The following is a 21,115-nucleotide window of genomic DNA, read 5'->3' as shown; positions in this document are numbered from 1 at the left end:
TGTGCTACAGAAAGGGATAGTTCCAACACCTAGCACAGTACAAATATGACTCCAGTGTACCTGCCAGATAATCGCCCCCTTCACCTGCTGCACATTTTAATCTCGTCAGTAGGTCTGCATTTGAGCCGTCAGCACTTGCTAAGAAGTTTCACACAGAAGAGCAACTGTAGTAGATTATGAGGAACATGGTCATGTTATGCTGTAGATGTATTCACCTATGGGCCCAAACGCAGAAGAAATGCCAATTTCTGCACTGGAAGAGAGAAGGGTAGACTTTTTACTAATTTCAGACTTCTCACTTAGTTCTAGTTGTTGTGATGGCAGTTTTGGCTTTGGTTTGTAAGCTTGGTGGATGTCAACTTTTACAGAGCATTGCTTAAATAAGACTACCCCATGTTTATTTTGTCACTAAGTTTTATAGCCCTTAATGTGCTACAGAAAGGTTCTGTAGTTCAGCTACACAATATTGTGTGAAACCAGGAAGTTGAGGACCATTTTTGGTTCAGTCCTTAGCTTTTACAACTTGGCTGAACTGAGCCATATTAATAACATGAAGAGATTTACTTTGAATACAGTAATGAAATATGCTTACCTTTAAGGCACGACAGTAACCTACCATCAAGAAATATTGACTGGATAACTATTTCTTGGGGCCAACATGTTTGCACATTGAACTAATCAGCTATATAAAAAAATGCAAATATGGAATCTTGCCTCTTCTTCAATAAATTTCTGCAGATTTCTCCCATGTCGATGCCGCTGGAATTCTTATTGATTTCACCAGACGAGTTGTAAATCACCCAAATTTCTTGTCAAAACTTCTGAATTAAGTTACATTCCAATGCAGTCAAATAAACTGGAGATTATTGAGACATTAATACAACTCTAAGTCTTGACTGCTTGCTTCCAAGCTGTAACTACATAGTAACTTATGGTCTGAAACTAGTGCATTTTTTCAGTTATTTGACCTATTGGTTCCCAATAATTCATTGTTTCTGCTTGGTGGAATTCTCTCTGAAACTGTTCATTTAAAAATACTTTAAGTATATGATTATTAGTATCACTGAATTTCAAGTCATACCATATGAAGTAAGGACTCTTTGCTCCTTTACCTACAACATGCTGCTTTGTCTCTTACTATGAAGTGAAACAAATAACACTCTGATAACTTAATCCAAATTTTCTTTTCTTTTTTTCCCTTTAGTAAGATTTAATCATTTATCTCTGCACATCATTAGATTATACAGTTTATCATCTTAGCTTAGCCATATTATGCAAATGCCAGACTTCATGTGAATATTACGAAGAGTGAGAAGGCAACTAGTATTTCCATACTTACCCAAAGAATGTATGGATTAAAGCATAATGTTTAACTATCTGATACCACAATTTCCTACTCTGTGGACTAAGCAAAGGCAGTAGTAGGGAAGACAAGGAATGAGTGTTGTCTATACGAACTACTAGAAATGTGATTACAGAAAACTGTTCCTTATACCAGTTTAATTATCAACAGTGTTGTTGCAAAATAGGTAGAACTGTCTTACAAACATCCAACATGTAATTCTCAGTTAGTGCCAGGCTATTTCATCCTGTGAAAATCGAGTCTACACAAGCAATATTTTCTACACAGAGATATTGACAATGAAGCTGGTTTTTCTGTTTCAAAAAGTGTGTAACAAATTGTGCTCAATGTCCATAACCAGTATGACCTCATATTTATTTTCCGCTCAGCATGTACATAAAAGTATGCCCATCCCAATTCCCATATGCATTTTGAACTTCAAAACTGCAATTACAACTCCAAAATTAATCTCTCTCAATATGGAAAGTAAAATAGCATCTATAATTGATTCATTAAATAAATAAATATGTCCATAGAGTACAGAAATTCATGTAAATTTTATTGACAAGTAAAAATGTACATTTCTGTATCTTCATTTTGATTTGGAATAGCAAAGGCATATACATTGTAAATAGACACATTAACAGTTCATAGATGAACTTATAAATTTTACATTTTTTTAATGTTGGTTGGTTGCTTCTTTACACACACATGCGCGCGCGCACGCACGCACGCACACACACACACACACACACATACACACAAGAACATCAGTACACAAATGCCAGCTGCCTTTTAAATGTTATATTCCAAAATAATAAAAACATTACATTCACCACAGTTATTGACTACTTTTGGAATGTCACAAAAATACTTAAGTACATCTGTATTGTTTGTTGTGAAGGAAAAACTCTGCAAAACAAACAATTAATCTGAAGCTCTCAGATAAATGTTACTAAATCACTGAGGTGACAGCATTTTCAATGAACAACACATGCAAACATAAGTAAGAATTACTTTACCATCAAATTTGGAGTGCTTCAGATTGACAGTGCTAAAAAATTGCCTTTTATTTTTTGTTTGGATTTTCCTTTCTGCACTAAAAGAAAGAAAGACATAGCTCCCCAAACTGCATGTTTCTCCATTAACAGCCACTGTTATCACACTGGTCACACTTTTATTCTGCAAGCTGGCAGAGTAAGTCTTCAACATGCTAACAAACTCTACTCACTATTCTGTCAGCAATTTATTTTGAATGGTGCATCAGTTCATCATAACTGTACTTAAATATAGTCTATAACTTTGATAGGAGACAACAGTTTGATGAGACTGATTATTTCAAACAAATTAGTAATAAAACAAATGTTTCAGATGAAGCTCCTCTACTGATGGTCATAGTTTATTGATACATTTTAAGAAAATTTTGCTAGAAGATTTAAGGCAATGGGTAACAGTGACATTCAGTACAATGACTGACAACAGAGAAGCTACCAGCTGCTTTTATTTAATTTAATGGATCTGCACCTTTCTCATATAAATGTGTAATATTATTAAATGTATTCAACTGCCACAGTGTCAGATGGTTAGGCAAACACCAGGCTGCTTTTATCTCTTACAGTTTCCTTAATACTGCAATAAAAATGCCTACAACAAAAGATAATAGCTGCAATTCTTTCAGGCCTGAATCTGTATACATAATAACTTAACACATTATGTAATTATTTTTGAGATAGCAACAAATTCTGCTGAAATTATGGATGCACAGACTGCCATTTTCTGTAACCACAGTAAATATTGTTGCTGTAAAACAAGATGTGATAATGTCTTCAAACACACACAGAATATATATAAGAACCAGTGATATAAACCATTGCTGTTTTAACTGTTGTACAAATGAAAATGTGTGACTTACCAGGGATAACATTGGAATGGCACATGTACAATCTTCGTGCCCTTAGTGAACCTTATATGTGCAGCCAAATACAACCACAGAACAGTGTCAAGTACCTCCAAAACTACAACTCACATTACAGATGAGGCAGTTTCTTTAAGACTGCTGGAACATACAGTATTGCAGCTCCTAGCAGGACTAGATGTGATGTAAAAACACCATTTAAAAGGCAAAGATCAAAATGTCTGTACAAACAATCAGAATTGAGGAAGACAACATCACACTTCTAAAAATTCTGCCACAGCATCCTCCAGGCTTATTTCAAAGGTACAATGTTTCACAACAAAGAAGAAAGTCAGGGAAACTTACTACACAGCATTTGCTTTTCCATTTATTCTGTATTGTTCCAGTAAATTTAATCTTTAAATGCACACTACAGTTCCATTGTTGTTTGAGCTTAGGGAACAGCAGTTGTTCAGATGTATATTCACTATTATCACACAATATACATTTATCTAAAGCATCAGAATATTTCATGATGATAGTACAGTAAAGCCAAATATAAGTAGTGCCACCTTTAAGTCTGCATGTACTACATACACTATTTAAAATCGATGGGACGGATGACTATTGGTAATTCTGGATGGATACAGATCAGTCAGTGTGCATTCTGCACTGTAGGCCTCTAATAAGGCAATAACCCGCAGTGGGTTGATGTACTAACTTGTGAATCAATTTGCAAGTACAAGAACAACAAATTTCTTAATGGTTAGTTCAGATTCGCTTTGCCAGTTTAATAATTTATATCATTGTGGCAAATAATACTAACTGTTTGCTGATGACAAAGTGGTTTCAATAACATTACATTCTAAAGCCAATATTAAACTCTATATTTGTATATTTCAGTAATTTGGTTAGAATAAAACCTCTTTAGATTAAAAAATAACAGTTCTTACTGAACTTTGCACAAGAAATCAACAATTAATGCACACACACTGAAACAAACTGCTGTACTTACAATGAGTGAACTGTTAAGTTCATAAATAACATCATCTGTTTAAATTTATCATATTTAAAGACACTACATATTGCAACAATAATACTCTGAAATATTAACATACTGCTTGCAATAGACTACTACATACAAAAATATTATAGATATACTTTAGAAATGTTTCATTTTTTAACAAGTAAATGATCTTCTATGAGAAAATAACATCTTACACACACAAGTTCATTAAAAGTCTTTTTATAAAATCTATTTTAATTTCATAGGATGGAATTATTCAATAGGTGCACCAGTCAGGTGCCTGGAAGGCTAATATTGACACTAAATACCTTTTCAAAAAGACTATTATGTCAGATAATCTCAGCAATTATGGATTTACAAATGCCAGCATCAAAAATGAATCCATCTCTCTCATTTTCCCTAATCAATCAATCAGAGGCTGCCAGCAATATTTCAAACTTTTTATGTTTCTTTCTTAAGCAACAGGAAATTGCCAAAGAAATATTTTATGAACCATTTATATCTTCCTAGGTATGACGGAGGTCAGGGATTTAAAAAAAGAAAAAAATCACTAGCTTACTACAACCAGGAAGATGCTGAGTGTTGTGGTGGTGTTATTGTTGCTGAGATGTTCCAACTTCACAGAAGGGAACAGGACACAAATGAAGTATTTAGAAACAATACCTGCAGGATATTTGATAGTAACTGCCAGTCATGTACATAACCATCATGAGTACTTACTTTTGTTTTACTTAATAAAGTTACACAAAAATAAAATACACAATAGATATCTAAAAATACTAGATAAAACGGAATGCAAGGCGATAAATAAAGGACAGCAGTAAAAAAGTTGTGCCCAAAGCCATATTTGGCTGTGGGTCAGCTATGTACACGCTGAGAGCAAACCTTGTTTCTGGTATGCTTGTAAAGGCTGGTGACATGTTCATTTCAATTCACTTCGAGCACTTATACATTGCACAGCCATCAGAAGCAGTCAGTCACCTGCAGTCACCTTTCTGGCAATCACCTACAAAGATAAAAATACAAGTGCTATACACTAACAAATATTATGTAGATTATTATTATTATTATTATTATTATTATTATTACAATTGTGTGTGCGCCCGCGCATGTGTGCACGTGTGAGTGGGCACGCGCATGCACAACATTATGATTTTATTTTAACTAACATGGTAGTAAGGTAACAGCAATCTGTTCTTTATGTTCAATTAGAAAAAAACAGTCAATATCGCAGAATCATTTATTAAAATGTCATGCTTCAGGACATTTAAACAGCCATATTCAGATTATGAGTATCATTTGGCTGGAGAGGGCAGCTTTGTAAACAGCTGTGTGGGGTTACAACAGTAATGGTAACAGTTATGACCACACACAGCTGTTCACCATGCAGCCAGCTCCAGTCAAGTGGTGCTCATAATCTAAAGATGGCCATTTAAACGTGCCAAAATCAGTCATTTTAATAAATGATTCTGTGATCCTTTATGTTTTTTTTCTAATTGAAAATTATGTTAATAGTATACTGTCTCAGTGATCACTGGCAAAGCAGCAATAAAAATGTAAGAAAACATAACTGTTGGTGGGGTTACAATGAGTGCACTGCAGACTTTCAAACAACACACCATTAGGTACAATAATGATGCAAGTGTCTACAATATTTGATGATAGTTGATGCTTGTTAATGACAAGTCGAAGCAAGTATTCCTTGTGACTGTGGCAGGTCTTAAATGAGCCTTACACACCACTGTGTTTCTCAGTATTGGAATGACACAAATGCAACACTGACAACGTTGGTATAGGGAAAATATGCACTCCTGGAGTGTAACTAAATGAGGAACTATACCTTTGAGAAAACAGACTGTGCCTATTGTGCTGGTGGTTTTTGATAGTCTATAATCAAGTACAAAATATATTATTGTAAAAAGTACCCTAAAAACTTGATATTCACATCTGGTTTAGAAGAAGCCAGTACAAATGTTGAAAAATTACACTAGAAGTCCAATTTTTAAAACAACATTGACTTTGGCTCTATGGAACACAGAAATGATCAGCACCAATTTTCAAAAAGCAGCAAATTTTTTCTATAATTCTAAATTTTCTTGCCCGAAAAAATGACATCATGCCACTCCTATGTACAGTGTTGCCACTGTCTGTGCACATCAAGGGAAACCCCAACGTGGCCACGGCGCTGACAGTCTATGGTGCTCCAGACATCACACTGTCTATGCCAATACTTATATTGCTGAAAACTAGCTCACATCCTGGCTCAAGGTGTGTGATGTGGCTGTATATTGTGCACAGCTGAAAGAACAAATAATCGCCTGGGCAAACAGCACAGACGTTGACCTACATAGGGAAAAATGATCATCATAAAAATATAATAGAATTATTGTGAAGGTGGTTCAATGAACCCTTTGTCAGGCACTCAAGTGTGATTTGCCGAGTAACCATGTAGATGTAGATGAATTTAGACACATGCTGGCAGTACATAGGCATTCACAGCTAGTGCCTGATTCAGGTAAAACTTACCATTTGAAAGGCCCTGATAAATGCAGTCTTGATTAAAAGTGATTGATGTCATTCTATCAGCACAAAGTCAACATCAATATTTTACCTAACTTCGGACCTTCTTTACTACTAAAATTATTATGGTGTTTATGAATTTCTATTGCTTCTCTATACATGCATGCACGATAATGTGATGTCCTTGCTAAAACATTCATCTCAATGAATTTTATTTTTCAGTATGTCCTACACAGTAGTTCCTTTTGTGTTCAACTATGCTTCTTTTTATGGTTCCAATATATACTTGTCTGCAACTGCACAGGGTTTTATACATCCATCCCATGTGTTGCAAGGGGGGGGGGGGGGGGGGGGGTGCTGTGCAACTTTTTCGGTTCTTAAATATACGTTAATCTTCTTGGTGGGTGTAAAATCATTTTTTCTCCATACTTGGCCAAAAACATTCCTGATGCCATCCATAATTTTATTAATGAAAGGGAGAAAAATTGTTTCTAGATGACAGTCACTGTCGCTCAGTACTTCTGACTTCTTTTCTTTGATGGAGTGTTCAATCAGTCTCATTACTAGCATATCCATTTCTCTTGAAAGCTGATGCTAAGTAATTTAATTCGTCCTGCAAATTCACTGGCTCACAAAATTTTGTTGCCTGTTTTAGTGACACTTTTCTTTGTCTAGGACGATGGTTTGATTCCTTGTGGAGATATTGACCTGTGTGTGTGTGTGTGTGTGTGTGTGTGTGTGTGTGTGTGTGTGTGTGTGTGTGTGCAGAAAAATTAAGTAGATGATTGCTCACTTTCTCAATCAGAAACTGTATCCTAGGGTTAATACCATTGAGATGTACCAAGATGATGTTCAGCCCTTCTTCACTGTTAAGTCCATACCACAAAGATATCATCCACATAGTGGTGCCACTTAGCTGGTCTTTTACTGGTCACCTTTAGCACTCAGTGTTCAAAGAACTCCATAAATAAATTGGCAGCAGCTGGACAGATCTGCAGTCAAGCACTATTCTCTTCAGTATCAGGTTTCTGCTATCTGATTAAAACTGAGCACACTGCCTTTGTTTCCAAATGAATACTGTCAGGTTTCTTACTTAGTACAATATGCTCAGGTTGTACCACAAAATTTCATGGATAACACTGACACTGGATAAAGAGTTGTCACATGAACACTATATCTACATTTGTAGGATTTGTTCAATGCATCATTTATTTTGATGATACAATAATCATTTTAATTTCCTCAATGGCAACTTGTAAAGGGAAACTGTATCTTTCTCTGACCTTCAGGGTGATTGGTGATAACACCATCACATCACTGAATTGACAGGCTGTCACAGATGCATAATAATTTCAGTGCTAAAATAATGCAGTAGGCTGCTCCTTGGATTCAGAAAACCCCGTCATACTCAAGATCGATGTTGTTTCTGTACTGCACTGTAAATCACCAATATCAGTATTTAAATGTCCGAACAAGGTCTACTGCACGACTTCAACTCCTCCTAACATCTGTTATTTGTTTTTTTGAAGTAGAAGAATTCCATTTACAACCAGATCCTAAAAAATTGCTCAAATAAGGGCAAAGATTTATATCCCTAAATTTATTCTGGTAACACAATAATACCTTTTTGCGATTCTGCTCAGCAGTGTCACAGATGCAAAACTATTACACACATTCCTATCAAAATGATAAAGTGAGTAATTGCTCAGTCTAAAATCGAACATATTCTTACCTTACAGGCAGAAAGTCAAAGGTGAAGAACACCATCATCTGGACGTAATCCCTGAGAATGTGTTTGGTGATGGGTCCCATCTATGTCATCGCCTTCTAGTGACATGCCACCCGTCATATCCACAATCTCATCCTGGTCATATCGATCATCATCTGACCCAGTTGTGGCTGTTGACTGTTGGCTGCCTGATGATAACTGAGAATTTCTCGAAAAAGAACCTCGCCGAGGAGCTGCCACTGTACGCTGATTTGCAGGTTTTACTGTGATTATCAGATTTGAGCTGTTCGCTACCATCATATCTGTGACCTGAAAGACAAGAATTACAGTTCTGTTACATAAACCTTTAACAGCACTAATGAGACTAAGTTACACGCTAACACCTTCATGGGGACACAGAAAGAACAAGAAAGGGGGAGAATAAAAAATATATCCAGCACAAATAAAACAGTAGGCTAGAGAAGAACACTGAGATGATTTGACATAGGAGTTGTATACTATGTGTTTACTAGGTTTGTCCAAGAACTGCCATTTGTTATTTGCGGTGGTATGGATGAAATTTTTCACTAGCTGGCAACACTAGCTTGTAGCGCGGGCTTCCCTATCCACAACAGGTGGTTGTGTGGCTTGGTAGTTTATTCAGTCTGGCTGTGGCTGCTGTTAGAGATGAACAGTCTGCTGCCGTCTCGCACAAAATGTCAGATGCATGTAGTTATTTGCTTTCTTAATGCGGAGAAGCTCCATCTAGTAGAAACTCATCATTCTCTGACTGCCATTTGTGGTACTATGATTAAACTGTGTAATGTTAGCAAGCAGTGTACTGAGTTCTCGAGCAGTAGAACCAGTGTGCATGACGCGGATGAAAGGGGAAGTAGGTCTTCAGTTGAAGATGTGTTGTTTGAGAAAAATGAGGCTAAACTTCATTAACACTACCGTCTGACAGTCCAGGACCACAATTTTGATTCCAGAAGTCAGAAGATCAATGATCCAAACCTTTTAAATAAAAAAACTGGGATACACGGAGGTGTGCACTTGTTGGGTGCTGAAAATGGTTCATAAGGAAAATCATATGGAGAGTGCTCAGAAATTTTTGGACGGTTTTGAAAGGGAAGGAGACAAATTTTTGAACTCAATCATTACAGGTGATGAAACAGTCCAGAAAACTCTTCTAAGCCAATGAGGAGGCCCAGGTAGAGTTGTCAAGTTGATTGCAGACCAAGGTGGGAGATTTTTTGACAAAGGGGTGAAGAACCTCATTTCTGAACTCAAGAAGTGCATCGAACTTGCTGGGGATTACACAGAAAAATAGCGTAGCCATGTATGAACAATGTGAGGTACCAATTTTGCACAAATAAAATTTTCTTGATTGTTAAAATGAAAACAGTCTTTAATTTGTTGACAACCCTTATAGTTGGAGAATCTATGCTGGTGGAAATAATTACAGGTTACTTCCCCACTTTCATATACCATTTTAACAATGGTTCCAGGATACTTCCCTAACAGATAAGGTATCAAAGCAAAATTCAACTAAGAAAATTAATAAAGTATGAGGCAGAACTGCTGACCAGTACTTACCTGTAGATGGCAAAATGTTTAGTACTGCCGACAGATATATATAAAAGTAAAGACGACACTATCCTAGCTTTTCAGAATGTCAGTTCCTTCCTCGAGCAGGAGAAATGGATAGGTTGGATAATGTGAAAAAGGAGGACTGATCATGCAGTTTCCAAAATGAGAGGGACCTACTGAACAATTCTGAAAGCTAGGATGGTGTCATCACTTATTTTTATGCTAGCTGTTACCCACAGCTGCACTCACATCGGTAGTTTTGTTATGATGACTGATAGTCATTAAGTAAGCTACTGTATGTGCAACAACATCAGCTGTTCTCACCTGTCTGCCCGTTTGGGCAAGCGTAACTCAAGATATGCGTCCCACTCTCCCCCCTCAGTGCACAATGCATCAGTGTGTGTGCAGTGTTACTGCCAAGCAGTATGTACAGAAGAGCAAGGGCAGAAGTGCTCATCCAAACATCATGCTACTGAAGTAGTTATACATTATACAACATGTTCAGTACGCGACAAACAGTGTCCAGTTATGGATTAAACACACGGAAGATTGTATAAGCATTGTATTCATTACTTTGAATCATATCACATAGCATATGTCAACCAATACAAGCATTTTCACAAATATGATGAAGATAAAAAGTTGAAGAGTAAATAGCTTCCTGAAAGAGTAATTCATATAAGAACCTTCAATCAATAAGGGTATTGAACTACACTTTCTAAAGTATCCCATGCTCTTCCCCAGGGTTGAAGCTACGTCCTTACCAAATACAATCAAAATCTGTTCAGCAGATTAATCATGAAAACATGACAGAGCTATTTTACCATTTATAACATTAGTATGAATAAAACTTTCAAATATTTTTTTTCTTGATTCAATTTTGATGAAATAAAATGCATACAGTGCCACAAACTATGCTCTAGTTACCTGTGAAACCCCAATGAAAATTATCTAGTAGTTTTGGACACATGAGTGCAGACAGGCAGACATAACAGTTTTACAGATTTATTGTTAGCACAGATATGGCTATCAACAGAACAAAACACTAATGCCTGCATGAATGTACTGGCCAGACATTTTATCTCGTATTTTTGCACAGGTAAAATAGCTTTTTCTCAAGTAATAAATAATCACATGGACGAAATATGGTACTGGACACAAACTGTGCTGTAATGAAACTAGGTCTTTGCCATGACTCAACAGAGAGTAGCACATAAAATGTTATATTAAATCAGCTTCACCACTTCACAAAGACTCACTCCCAAATAAAACAAAGCACAGACAAAAAGGCAAAACTGTTATAATTGATGGCTTTAGAAAGGATTAACACTGAAGAAACTTAATGATCAGAAAATTTAAGTATACACACCTGGTCTAAAGTCTTCCCATTGACTTCAATACCATTGACCTCAAGCACCTCATCATTGACAGCAAGAAGTCCTGTACTCTCAGCAAGGCCGCCTGGTACGAGGCGTGAAATGAATATTCCAGGTACTTTCTCAAGCCCTTGGGGAGTTACTCGCACAGACGTGCCATCACGAATGTAAAAACCAAGTGGCTTATCGGAGCCATGCTTCAGCAGCCGGACTCTGCGATATGTTGCTGGGACTACATCCACATCAATGATTGCAGACACCTGTAACATATTTCGTCACCATTTTCAGAAAACATTACAACATAGATATGAGACTCTGACATATATTGCATAAATCTTGTGTTACTGTAATGCTGTGTTATTTTGGCAAGCCATTATGTATTTTCGTGATTCAGTTCTTCAGTGCCTAATTCCAGTACATAATAACTTCTTTATAGACCAAGATAAGTTTAACCAGATAAATGCTCAGCCTGTTGAGAATGGTCTTTCTGATCATTGTGCACAGCTAGTTACAATATATGACATAGCTCCATTCAGCAATACTAAACAGTCCTCCAAAGTAGTACGTTCAGTCAATGATTTAACAACTGCAAATTTCAGGGAAAGCCTACAGCAGTTAGACTGGGATGAGGTGTACCGTGAACCTGATGCCAATTTAAAATATAATTTATTTCATGACATTTTTGTAAATGCATTTGAAAACTGCTTGCCCAAGAAAATAGTTAAATATACTTGTAAGAAACCTTGTAACAAACCATGGCTTACTAAGGGTATAAAAATACCTTGTAACCGGAAAAGGGAAATGTGTCTGACAGCAAGAAAGAGTAGTGACCCAGAAACTATCAAACATTATAAAAACTACTGTGTTATGTTAAGAAAAGTTATTAAAAAATCCAGAAGTATGTGTATCATGTCTGAAATCAGCAACTCTGATAATAAAATTAAAACAATTTGGATTATTATTAAAAGAGAAACAGGTCAACCAAGAGCACAGGAAGACAGTATTACCATCAAATTGAATGAAAACTTTACGAACAAAAAGTCAGAAGTTGAAAATATTTTTAATAATCATTTTCTAAATGTTGTGGATATAGTAGGATCCAGGTGTTCATTAGAAGATGCTAGGCTGTTAATGGAAGAGGCCATACCTATGCAATTTGATACAATTGAAATCTCACCCACTTCTCCCTCTGAAATTAGGAAAATAATAAACTTGCTTAAAAGCAAAAACTCACATGGAATTGACGGCATTTCCAGCAAAATACTAAAAGCTTGTTCTCAACAGATAAGTAAGATTCTCAGCCACCTGTGTAATAGCTCTCTGGAGCAGGGCATTTTCCCTGATAGACTGAAATATCTTATTGTTATACCTTTGCATAAAAAAGGGGATAGATCTGAGGTCAACAATTACCATCCAATCTCCCTTCTAACAGCTTTATCCAAAATTTTTGAGAACGTAATGTATTCAAGAGTAGCTTCACATATCTGTAACAATGAAGTACTAACAAAATGTCAGTTTGGTTTCCAGAAAGGTTTTTCAACAGAAAATGCCATATATGCTTTCACCAATCAAATTTTGAATGATCTGAATAACCGAACACCACCCATTGGGATTTTTTGTGATCTCTCAAAGGCTTTTGATTGTGTAAATCATGAAATTCTGCTAGACAAGCTCAAGTATTGTGGCATGAGTGGGACAGTGCACAAATGGTTTAATTCGTACCTAACTGGAAGAGTGCAGAAAGTTGAAATAAGTAGTTCTCATAATATGCAAAGATCAGCACATTCCTCAAACTGGGGAACTATCAAGAATGGGGTTCCACAAGGGTCAGTCTTGGGTCCTTTGTTGTTCTTAATATATATTAATGACTTGCCATTCTATATTCATGAAGAGGCAAAGTTAGTTCTCTTTGCTGATGATACAAGTATAGTAATCACTCATGACAAACAAGACTTAATTGATGAAATTGTCAATACTGTCTTTCAGAAAATTACTAAGTGGTTCCTTGTAAACGGACTCTCACTGAATTTTGATAAGACACAGTACATACAGTTCCGTACAGTGAATGGTATGACACAATCAATAAATATAGACCTTAATCAGAAGCATATAGCTAAGGTAGAATATTCCAAATTTTTAGGTGTGTCCATTGATGAGAGATTAAATTGGAAGAAACACTTTGATGATCTGCTGAAACGTTTGAGTTCAGCTACTTATGCTATAAGGGTCGTTGCAAATTTTGGTGATAAACATCTTAGTAAATTAGCTTACTATGCCTATTTTCACTCGTTGCTTTCATATGGCATCATAATTTGGGGTAATTCATCACTGAGGAATAAAGTATTTATTGCACAAAAGCGTGTAATCAGAATAACAGCGCGAGTCCACCCAAGATCATCCTGCAGACATTTATTTAAGGATCTAGGGATATTCACAGTAGTTTCTCAGTATATATACTCTCTTATGAAATTTGTTGTTAACAACCAAACCCAATTCAAAAGTAACAGCAGTGTGCATAACTACAATACTAGGAGAAAGGATGATCTTCACTATTCAAGATTAAATCTAACTTTGGCACAGAAAGGGGTGAATTATACTGGCACTAAAGTCTTTGGACACTTACCAAATAGTATCAAAAGTCTGACAGATAACCAACAAGTATTTAAGAAGAAATTAAAAGAATTTCTGAATGACAACTCCTTCTACTCCATAGAGGAATTTTTTGATATAAATTAAAAAAAATATATTAATTAAAAAAATAAAATAAAAAAATAAAAATAAAAAACCACAAAAAATGAAAAAGTTGTTATATTAACCTAAGTATGTTGTTAAATTAACTTAATTATGTCATGTATTGGGAAATTTGACTCGTTCCACATCATTACGAAATATCGTATTCATGATCCATGGAACTAGTATTAATCTAATCTAATCTACATACAAAGGTTATAGATTCACTGAAAATTTTTATTTTCAGTACCCTTAACCATAAACTTGTTTATACACAAAATAAATTCATCATCTCAGATAACTATTATCTACAGTTAAAAGCTCCACATATACATTTACATAAATCTTGGAATTTTATAGAAGGTGTGTATAGCACAAAATGTACACGCAGGTTATATAACAAAATGTAAGATCAGTGGCAAAAAAACTGAAACTGAACTTAGAGTTATAGCATTTTATACAGCTTTCAAATTCAGTATTGAGAGAGACGTGCATCACTGATAGTCAAGTATTTTATACCTAGCAAAAGGTAAATAGTAAAGTCTTTGGTAAATGTCCATGACTGGACTATTGTCCTCTCTGCAGATAGAGTCCAGCCTTCTTATTTTCCATGGCACTAGGATGGGGAGGGGTGGCATGTCCCTCGCCCCAGCCAACTTTTACCCCAGGAAAAACACCCTGGTACTCATTTGGTAGAAGGCTGAGTGAACCAGCAGCTGTTCTGGAGAGATGGAGCAAGAAAAATTCTAGATTCTCACCCCTGACCAGGTTAAAGTCTAGGCCCTCCATGAATGGAGTCTAGAGCTCTACCCATTACATAGTCACTTTTATATTGAGTATTAAAATATAATACATGTTGAATATGTAGTACAAGTGTTATAATGTGACTATGACTCTAAATTTTGTTTTTGACACAAGTAAATGCTTAGTAGTTACAAAAGTTATATCATGAATGGTAACTGACACATCCACAATCAAGATTTATTCATTACATTATACTGCATTTTATCATTTAACATTCTGGAAAAACCATAATAAATAGACTAGTGCTGGAAGATTCAAAACATAAAGAAAAAATGTTTGATCTCCAGTGCCTGGAATACTATTAAGACTTCTTGATAAAAAGTTAGCAAAAAAACAGGGGAAAAAATATGTACAAACAATGAAGAGAAGGGATAGTTACTTCAAAGATTCTGAGATACATTACAAGCAGAAAAGGAATCTGAAGTGAATCTCCAAAAGTAGCTCTTAATAAGTACACATGCTAAAATCTCCCAAATATTGTTAACTTTGATTTCCAATAATTTATTTATCTATATTTAATTAGAAATCTGTGCAACTGTTACACACCTGCCTGAAATCATGTGGATTAGAGATGGCAAGATGAGTCTTGGGTTTGCTGGGAGTACCAAGAATGGTGGAAATCAGGTTTCTTGGTTTGTATGTCCCATAACCATTTAATTCTTCTAGACTTTCTCCTGTAACAGTTCAAAGATTGTAAAAGAAATGTTAATTATGTAACAGTCCTCCCCAATTTTTCTTCTTCTGTTTCTACTACTATGCTTATTACTGACATCATCTGCATCAATAGAGTAAATTTAACTGAAAACAATTACAACATTTTATGGCTGTACAACTGATGCATTTCTATATTCAATTTCTATATAAATGGACTATTGGGTATTTGACACAGAACACATGATAACATGTACAAATTTATTCAAAGAAAACAAAATGCAGTAATAATACACAGAACTTTGAAAGTCGAGAAAGGGAACTTAAAGAAAACTTAAAGAAAAATTGTACGTCTGAGATTGTTATGCGACAGCAGTAAGACATTTATTCACCTCCAAACTATGAAAACAAACCTGCATGCCTAGCAAAGCTGGAAGGGCACCAAAAAAACTGAAACCCTTTTTCAGTGGGGAAAATGATAACCATTTTGGACTCTTAGTCAACAGTGATAACGTGGGAAAGGCAAAAGTGTTCTTGAAACATGTGGATAGACTTTATCTACAAAAGACCACAGTTAATATGCAGTTAAATGTTAGTGATCCAGGGCAATGCATCTGATCACATACATGGGTTAAGTAGCAAGTTTACAAGAATTTTTATCCAATATTGTTGTCTAACCCACACTACTCCCAAGACATGTTCCTATGTGCCTTTTTTTATTGCTTCCTAACCCATAAAAAACAGTTAATTTGATAGTGGAGGGAAGTGCCAGTGGGGGCAGGTGGTGGTAGTGTGGTGGGGGGTGGGTGGGGGGACAGGGTTTAAAACTTTCAGAAGGACAACAGATAGCAAGTTCATATGGTCTTAGGCTGTAATAGCTACGCAGATATTAAGAGATGTTTGCACAGGTCACCAAGTGTGGAGAACTGCATCAACCCAATCTTAGGACCAGTGCAAAATTTTACCAGTGTGCTACAATGTGGTGGCCTATAGCCTTTCACTTGCAAGGGTAGTAAGCTTAACTAACATGAATATATTAATTTTACACGTACACAGTGAACTGTTTAAACATATTTAAATTTTATAATTACTGTTTAACATTGCAAGGAAAAGGGGGAGGGGGGCAGAAAAAAAACTAAACAATAGCAGTACTGTGAACTGAACCTGAATTGACAAATTGCCAGTCCAGCACGTAACCAGTAAGCTGTGCGACTTAAGTGTAGTGCTGCTTGAAAATCCCTTGTGCTCTATGCTTAGAGAACTTAAAACACTGTTGGCACATTTATGCGTCCTGTTCAGCCGACACACTCACTGCCGCAGACCAATTATTTCCGTATCTTGGCGAATAAAAGAAATTTGAGTATTTACCATAAAATACACTTGCCTCTTTGCAAAATACCTTGCTTCGATACCCAGAATCATTTATAAAATATAACAATTGCTGCGGCCACACGATTCCCAATGCAGGGACAGAAATGTGCACAACATGTGCGACCATTTGATGGATATAAAAACCAATATCTTGATAATGAAATGAGATATTGTTCTGCTCTCAATTTTAAATAAATTTTCAATGTTTTATCTACATTTCACACTCATAAATATTTGGGCTAAAATCAACCAGCCGCAAAGTTTACTCAATGCATTTTTACCTCTGCAAACTTTTTAAATTCTGTGCAATGCTTTATTTCATTTGATGTACCACAGTAACTATGCCGAATAATGAAAAGAAATACTGTCCTCTATCGGGCGAAGGTGTCAGACAGTAAGATAGGCAAAAATCCAATCTTTTCACTTAATAGTATTCTTAAAATCAAATGATAAGTACTTCGTAGCAGAATGTCGTCTCTCAGCACAGGTAGTGGATTTAGGTGAGCAGTACAGACACAAAAAAGCCGCTCTCAGCACAGAATGTAGAGGGTATGTCTGTAACAGTCAAAGGGTTAAGATTAGGAATTAATATTCTATCAATGACAGGAATTAAAATGTTGGTAGCAGGAGGGTTCTAACCCGAACCAATGAAATGCCAGCGTATACACTAAACCACTCAGCCACAGGACTGGTATGACAATGGTTGTTCTAAAATCCCTCATACTTTACGTCTTCACAATACTTCACTTGCAGTGCTCAAAGAAAAACACAGGCTTGGTGCTGTTTTGTTTTAGGGTGCAAAAAACAATTACGGTCATACGCACCCATGTCAGAACCGTAGAACACAAAGACAAATAAGGAGTTAATAACGACTACACGTTACGCGCTATCGACAGACAGAAAGACAGCTAAAAACGGGACATTGAGAAACATCCATAAAATATGTGATAGAGACAACAGAGGTCCTGAACTAAAGATTAAATGTCCTTCACCACACTGCTAAGATGGACAAAAAGTAAAACACGGTTGACAGCCCCAGCCCGTGCATCGTTCACTAAAATGGCTGATAACTCACATGGCAAACATAAATGAGAATGTAAGTGTTTAAAAGAAGGACATTCCATCAGGTTGGGAGCAATGAGCACAAAGTGGTGGGGGATCACCTCTTAACAAATGGCGATGGCAAAAAAGACAGTGCCCAATACACAACCTACCTAAAATGATCTCCTCGCAGCGAGAGTGTCGAGAGGAGGTCGTCCAAGCCGCTGCGAGAGGTTTAACTCCCCCAAGGTTGTTCCCAAAAAGGGATGACCAGTGGGTCACGATGTGAAAGTGACACCACTTGCTGACAGCCGGCAACACTGAGATCATCGGCGGGAATGGAAGAACAAGCGGGCCGAGATACGAGGACGGCAGCCTTGGCGTCACCGTCAGCGGCCTCGTTTCACGTCAGACCGACGTGACCAGGGACCCACATACACATCACAGTGGCTCCATCAAGAGTGAGCAAGTGAAAGCTTTCCTAAACACACTGCACTCAGGGATGGACGGTGTACAGCACACAGAGGCTTTGAAGGGCACTGAGAGAGTCGGAGCAGATGACGCAATTGAAAAACCTGTGTCGCCGGATATACTACGTGGCCTGATACAGGGCGAAGAGCTCCGCTGTAAATAATGAGCAGTGTTCCAGAAGCCGATACTGAAAGTCGTCGGTGCCAATGATGAAGGCACATTGACACCATGGTCAATCCAGGAACCATCAGTGTACACAGGTACTATCACGAAGTTCTGTTCGACGGTCGAGAAACTTACGGCGCTTGAGTGAGGCTGGAGTAATGTACTTAGGAAGCGAAAAAAATCCAAGGTGTACACAGGATGCCGCACGAAGCAAAGGTGGTGAAGGATTCACTCTTGTTGTGAACGTGGCAGGTAGCATGGAGTTAAGCTGCCGGAGCAAGAGCCAAAAGTGAAACTCCAGGAGGTAACAGAGAAAAGGGATGTGCACCATACTGGTAACCAAAGGAGTCATTGAGGGAGGAAGTATAGGATGGATGGCCAAGCATGGCAGACAAATAGCACGTGTAGTTTCAGCGAACGGAAGAGTAGCAGGTCCAAGATGTAAAAACTGTGGAAGAAACCAATTGCGCCGCCAGAAATTTGTAAAATCGGTTTTGTCGGTGGAAAAGCGAAAGCCATTGTCAATGCTTCAATAGTGAAGACGACAGAGACAATGCTGAAGATGCTGCTCAAGGAGACAAGTCCGTGGAGTACTGCAATAGATGGTAAAATCGTCAACGAAAAGGGAGCTGGAGATGCCCAGCAGGAGACAGACCATAACTGGCTTAATGAGGACAACAAAGAGGACAACGCTCAGGACGAAACCCTGAGGCACACCATTTTCCTGGATAAACATGCCCGACAAGGCAAAGCCCACACATACTTTGAAAATTCTGTCTTTTAAAAATTCCTGAAGCAAACAGGGCATGTGGCATTGGAAGCCCCATGTGTACAAAGTATGAAGGATACCAGTCCTCCAGCAGGTGTCTTACGCATTTTCCAAATCGAAAAAAAACGGCAACTGTTTGGTATTTCTGCAGAAAACCGTCCGTGACATAGGTTGACAAAGTGACAAGGTGGTCAACTGCAGAACAGTGCGCCCAAAATCAGTGGTTAGTAAATTTCGAAACTCGGGCCACCATACCATCTGGGGATGAATCATATGTTCCATCACATTGCAAACACAGCTGGTGAGAGAAATTGGGCGGTAGCTGAACGAAGGTGTTTGTCCTTACCGGGCTTATGTACGAGTATGACAGTGGCTTCACACCAGTGTCTAGCAAATGTGCCCTCTGCCCAGATGCGATAATACGTATGAAGGAGAAAGTGCTTGCCCGCAAGAGAAAGGTGCTGCAACATCTGAATGTGATCATCATCTGGCCATGGGGTGGAGGAGGATGAAGTGAGAGCATGATCTAGCTCCCTCATAGTAAAGGTAGCATTGCAGCACTCAAGATTCTGAGAAGAGTATGGTATCGCTCAAGCCTTCTCCACTCGTTTCCAATGGAGGAAGTCAGGGTGATACTGGGTGGAGCTCGAAATATCCGCAAAATAGCGGCCGAAGGTGGGGGTGTTTGAGATAGCAATAGGGTCCACTATGACATCATCTGCTACAGTCAGGCCGGAGATTGGGGAATGGACCTTGGGCCAAGAGACCCGTCGGAAGTTAGGACACACGACAGAAGAGGGAGTGGAACTGTTAAGAGACCTAGTCAATGAAATGCAGCTAGCTTTTAAGGTACTCTCAAGAACGCTACATCACTGTGCACACAACTGTTTATGCAGTTTCCCATCGTAGGATGATAGTTAAAAATGCGGAGAGCACATCTTCGGGCGCGAATTGCGTCGCGGCACCTCTCAGCCCACCAAGGGACTGGGACACGTCGCGGTAAAGAGAGAGTGCTGGGAATGGAACATTCTGCGGTGGTAAGGATAAAGTTTGTAAGGTATTCTACCTGGTCGTCACAAGTGCGGAAATGTTTGTCGAAGGTCGCCAGGGAGGAGTAAAGCCTCCAATTGGCCTTACAAAGCTGTCATTTGGATGCGCAAATAGATTGGGTAGGAGTCAGTAAACGGATAGCACATGGGAAATGGTCGTTTGAGTACGTGTCGAGACGACACGCAGGCTGGGCAGTGCAGAAGGACAGGTCCAAATGCGAATAGGAGTGCTTGGAGTCTGAAAGTAACGTGGGTGCTCCCGTGTTAAGACAAATGAGATTAAGTTGACGGAGAATGTCAGCCAAGAGGGCACCTCTCTGACAGGTTCTGGGAGAGCCCCAAAGGGGATTGTCAACGAGCAGCAGAAAGGGGTGAGCAAGTTGCCCAATCAGCTGGAGGAAGTCTGTCCTGGTGACACTGAATGATGGAGGGATGGCTGGTTTAAAAGAGGGGAGGGGGGGACCAAACTGCTACGTCATCGGTCCCTTGTTCCGAATAAAACAATGCTACAAGGGTGATAATAAAACAAGTGAGACTGACAATACAAAACGGAGAGAAAGGAAAAACCACAAGCATTTCGGAAGGGTAACAAACACTTAAATGGACA

General features: G+C 37.9%; 1 protein-coding gene across 1 annotated transcript in view; it reads right to left on the bottom strand.

Moving 5' to 3' along the window:
* Nucleotides 1-2,064: 2,064 nt before the first annotated feature.
* The window catches only part of LOC126092054 (partitioning defective protein 6), a 152,177-nt gene continuing 133,126 nt past the window's right edge, over nucleotides 2,065-21,115 (bottom strand). The window contains exons 3-6 of the mRNA XM_049907462.1: nucleotides 15,538-15,665; nucleotides 11,451-11,717; nucleotides 8,516-8,821; nucleotides 2,065-5,269 (exon numbers count right to left, since the gene is read on the bottom strand). Coding sequence (XP_049763419.1) covers nucleotides 8,531-8,821; nucleotides 11,451-11,717; nucleotides 15,538-15,665 — 686 coding nt within the window. The 3' untranslated portion in view covers nucleotides 2,065-5,269; nucleotides 8,516-8,530. The remainder of the gene's footprint in view (nucleotides 5,270-8,515; nucleotides 8,822-11,450; nucleotides 11,718-15,537; nucleotides 15,666-21,115) is intronic.

Source organism: Schistocerca cancellata, chromosome 7, assembly GCF_023864275.1.
Source record: "Schistocerca cancellata isolate TAMUIC-IGC-003103 chromosome 7, iqSchCanc2.1, whole genome shotgun sequence".
Classification (NCBI taxonomy): domain Eukaryota; kingdom Metazoa; phylum Arthropoda; class Insecta; order Orthoptera; family Acrididae; genus Schistocerca; species Schistocerca cancellata.
This window is presented reverse-complemented; position numbering and strand designations above follow the sequence as displayed.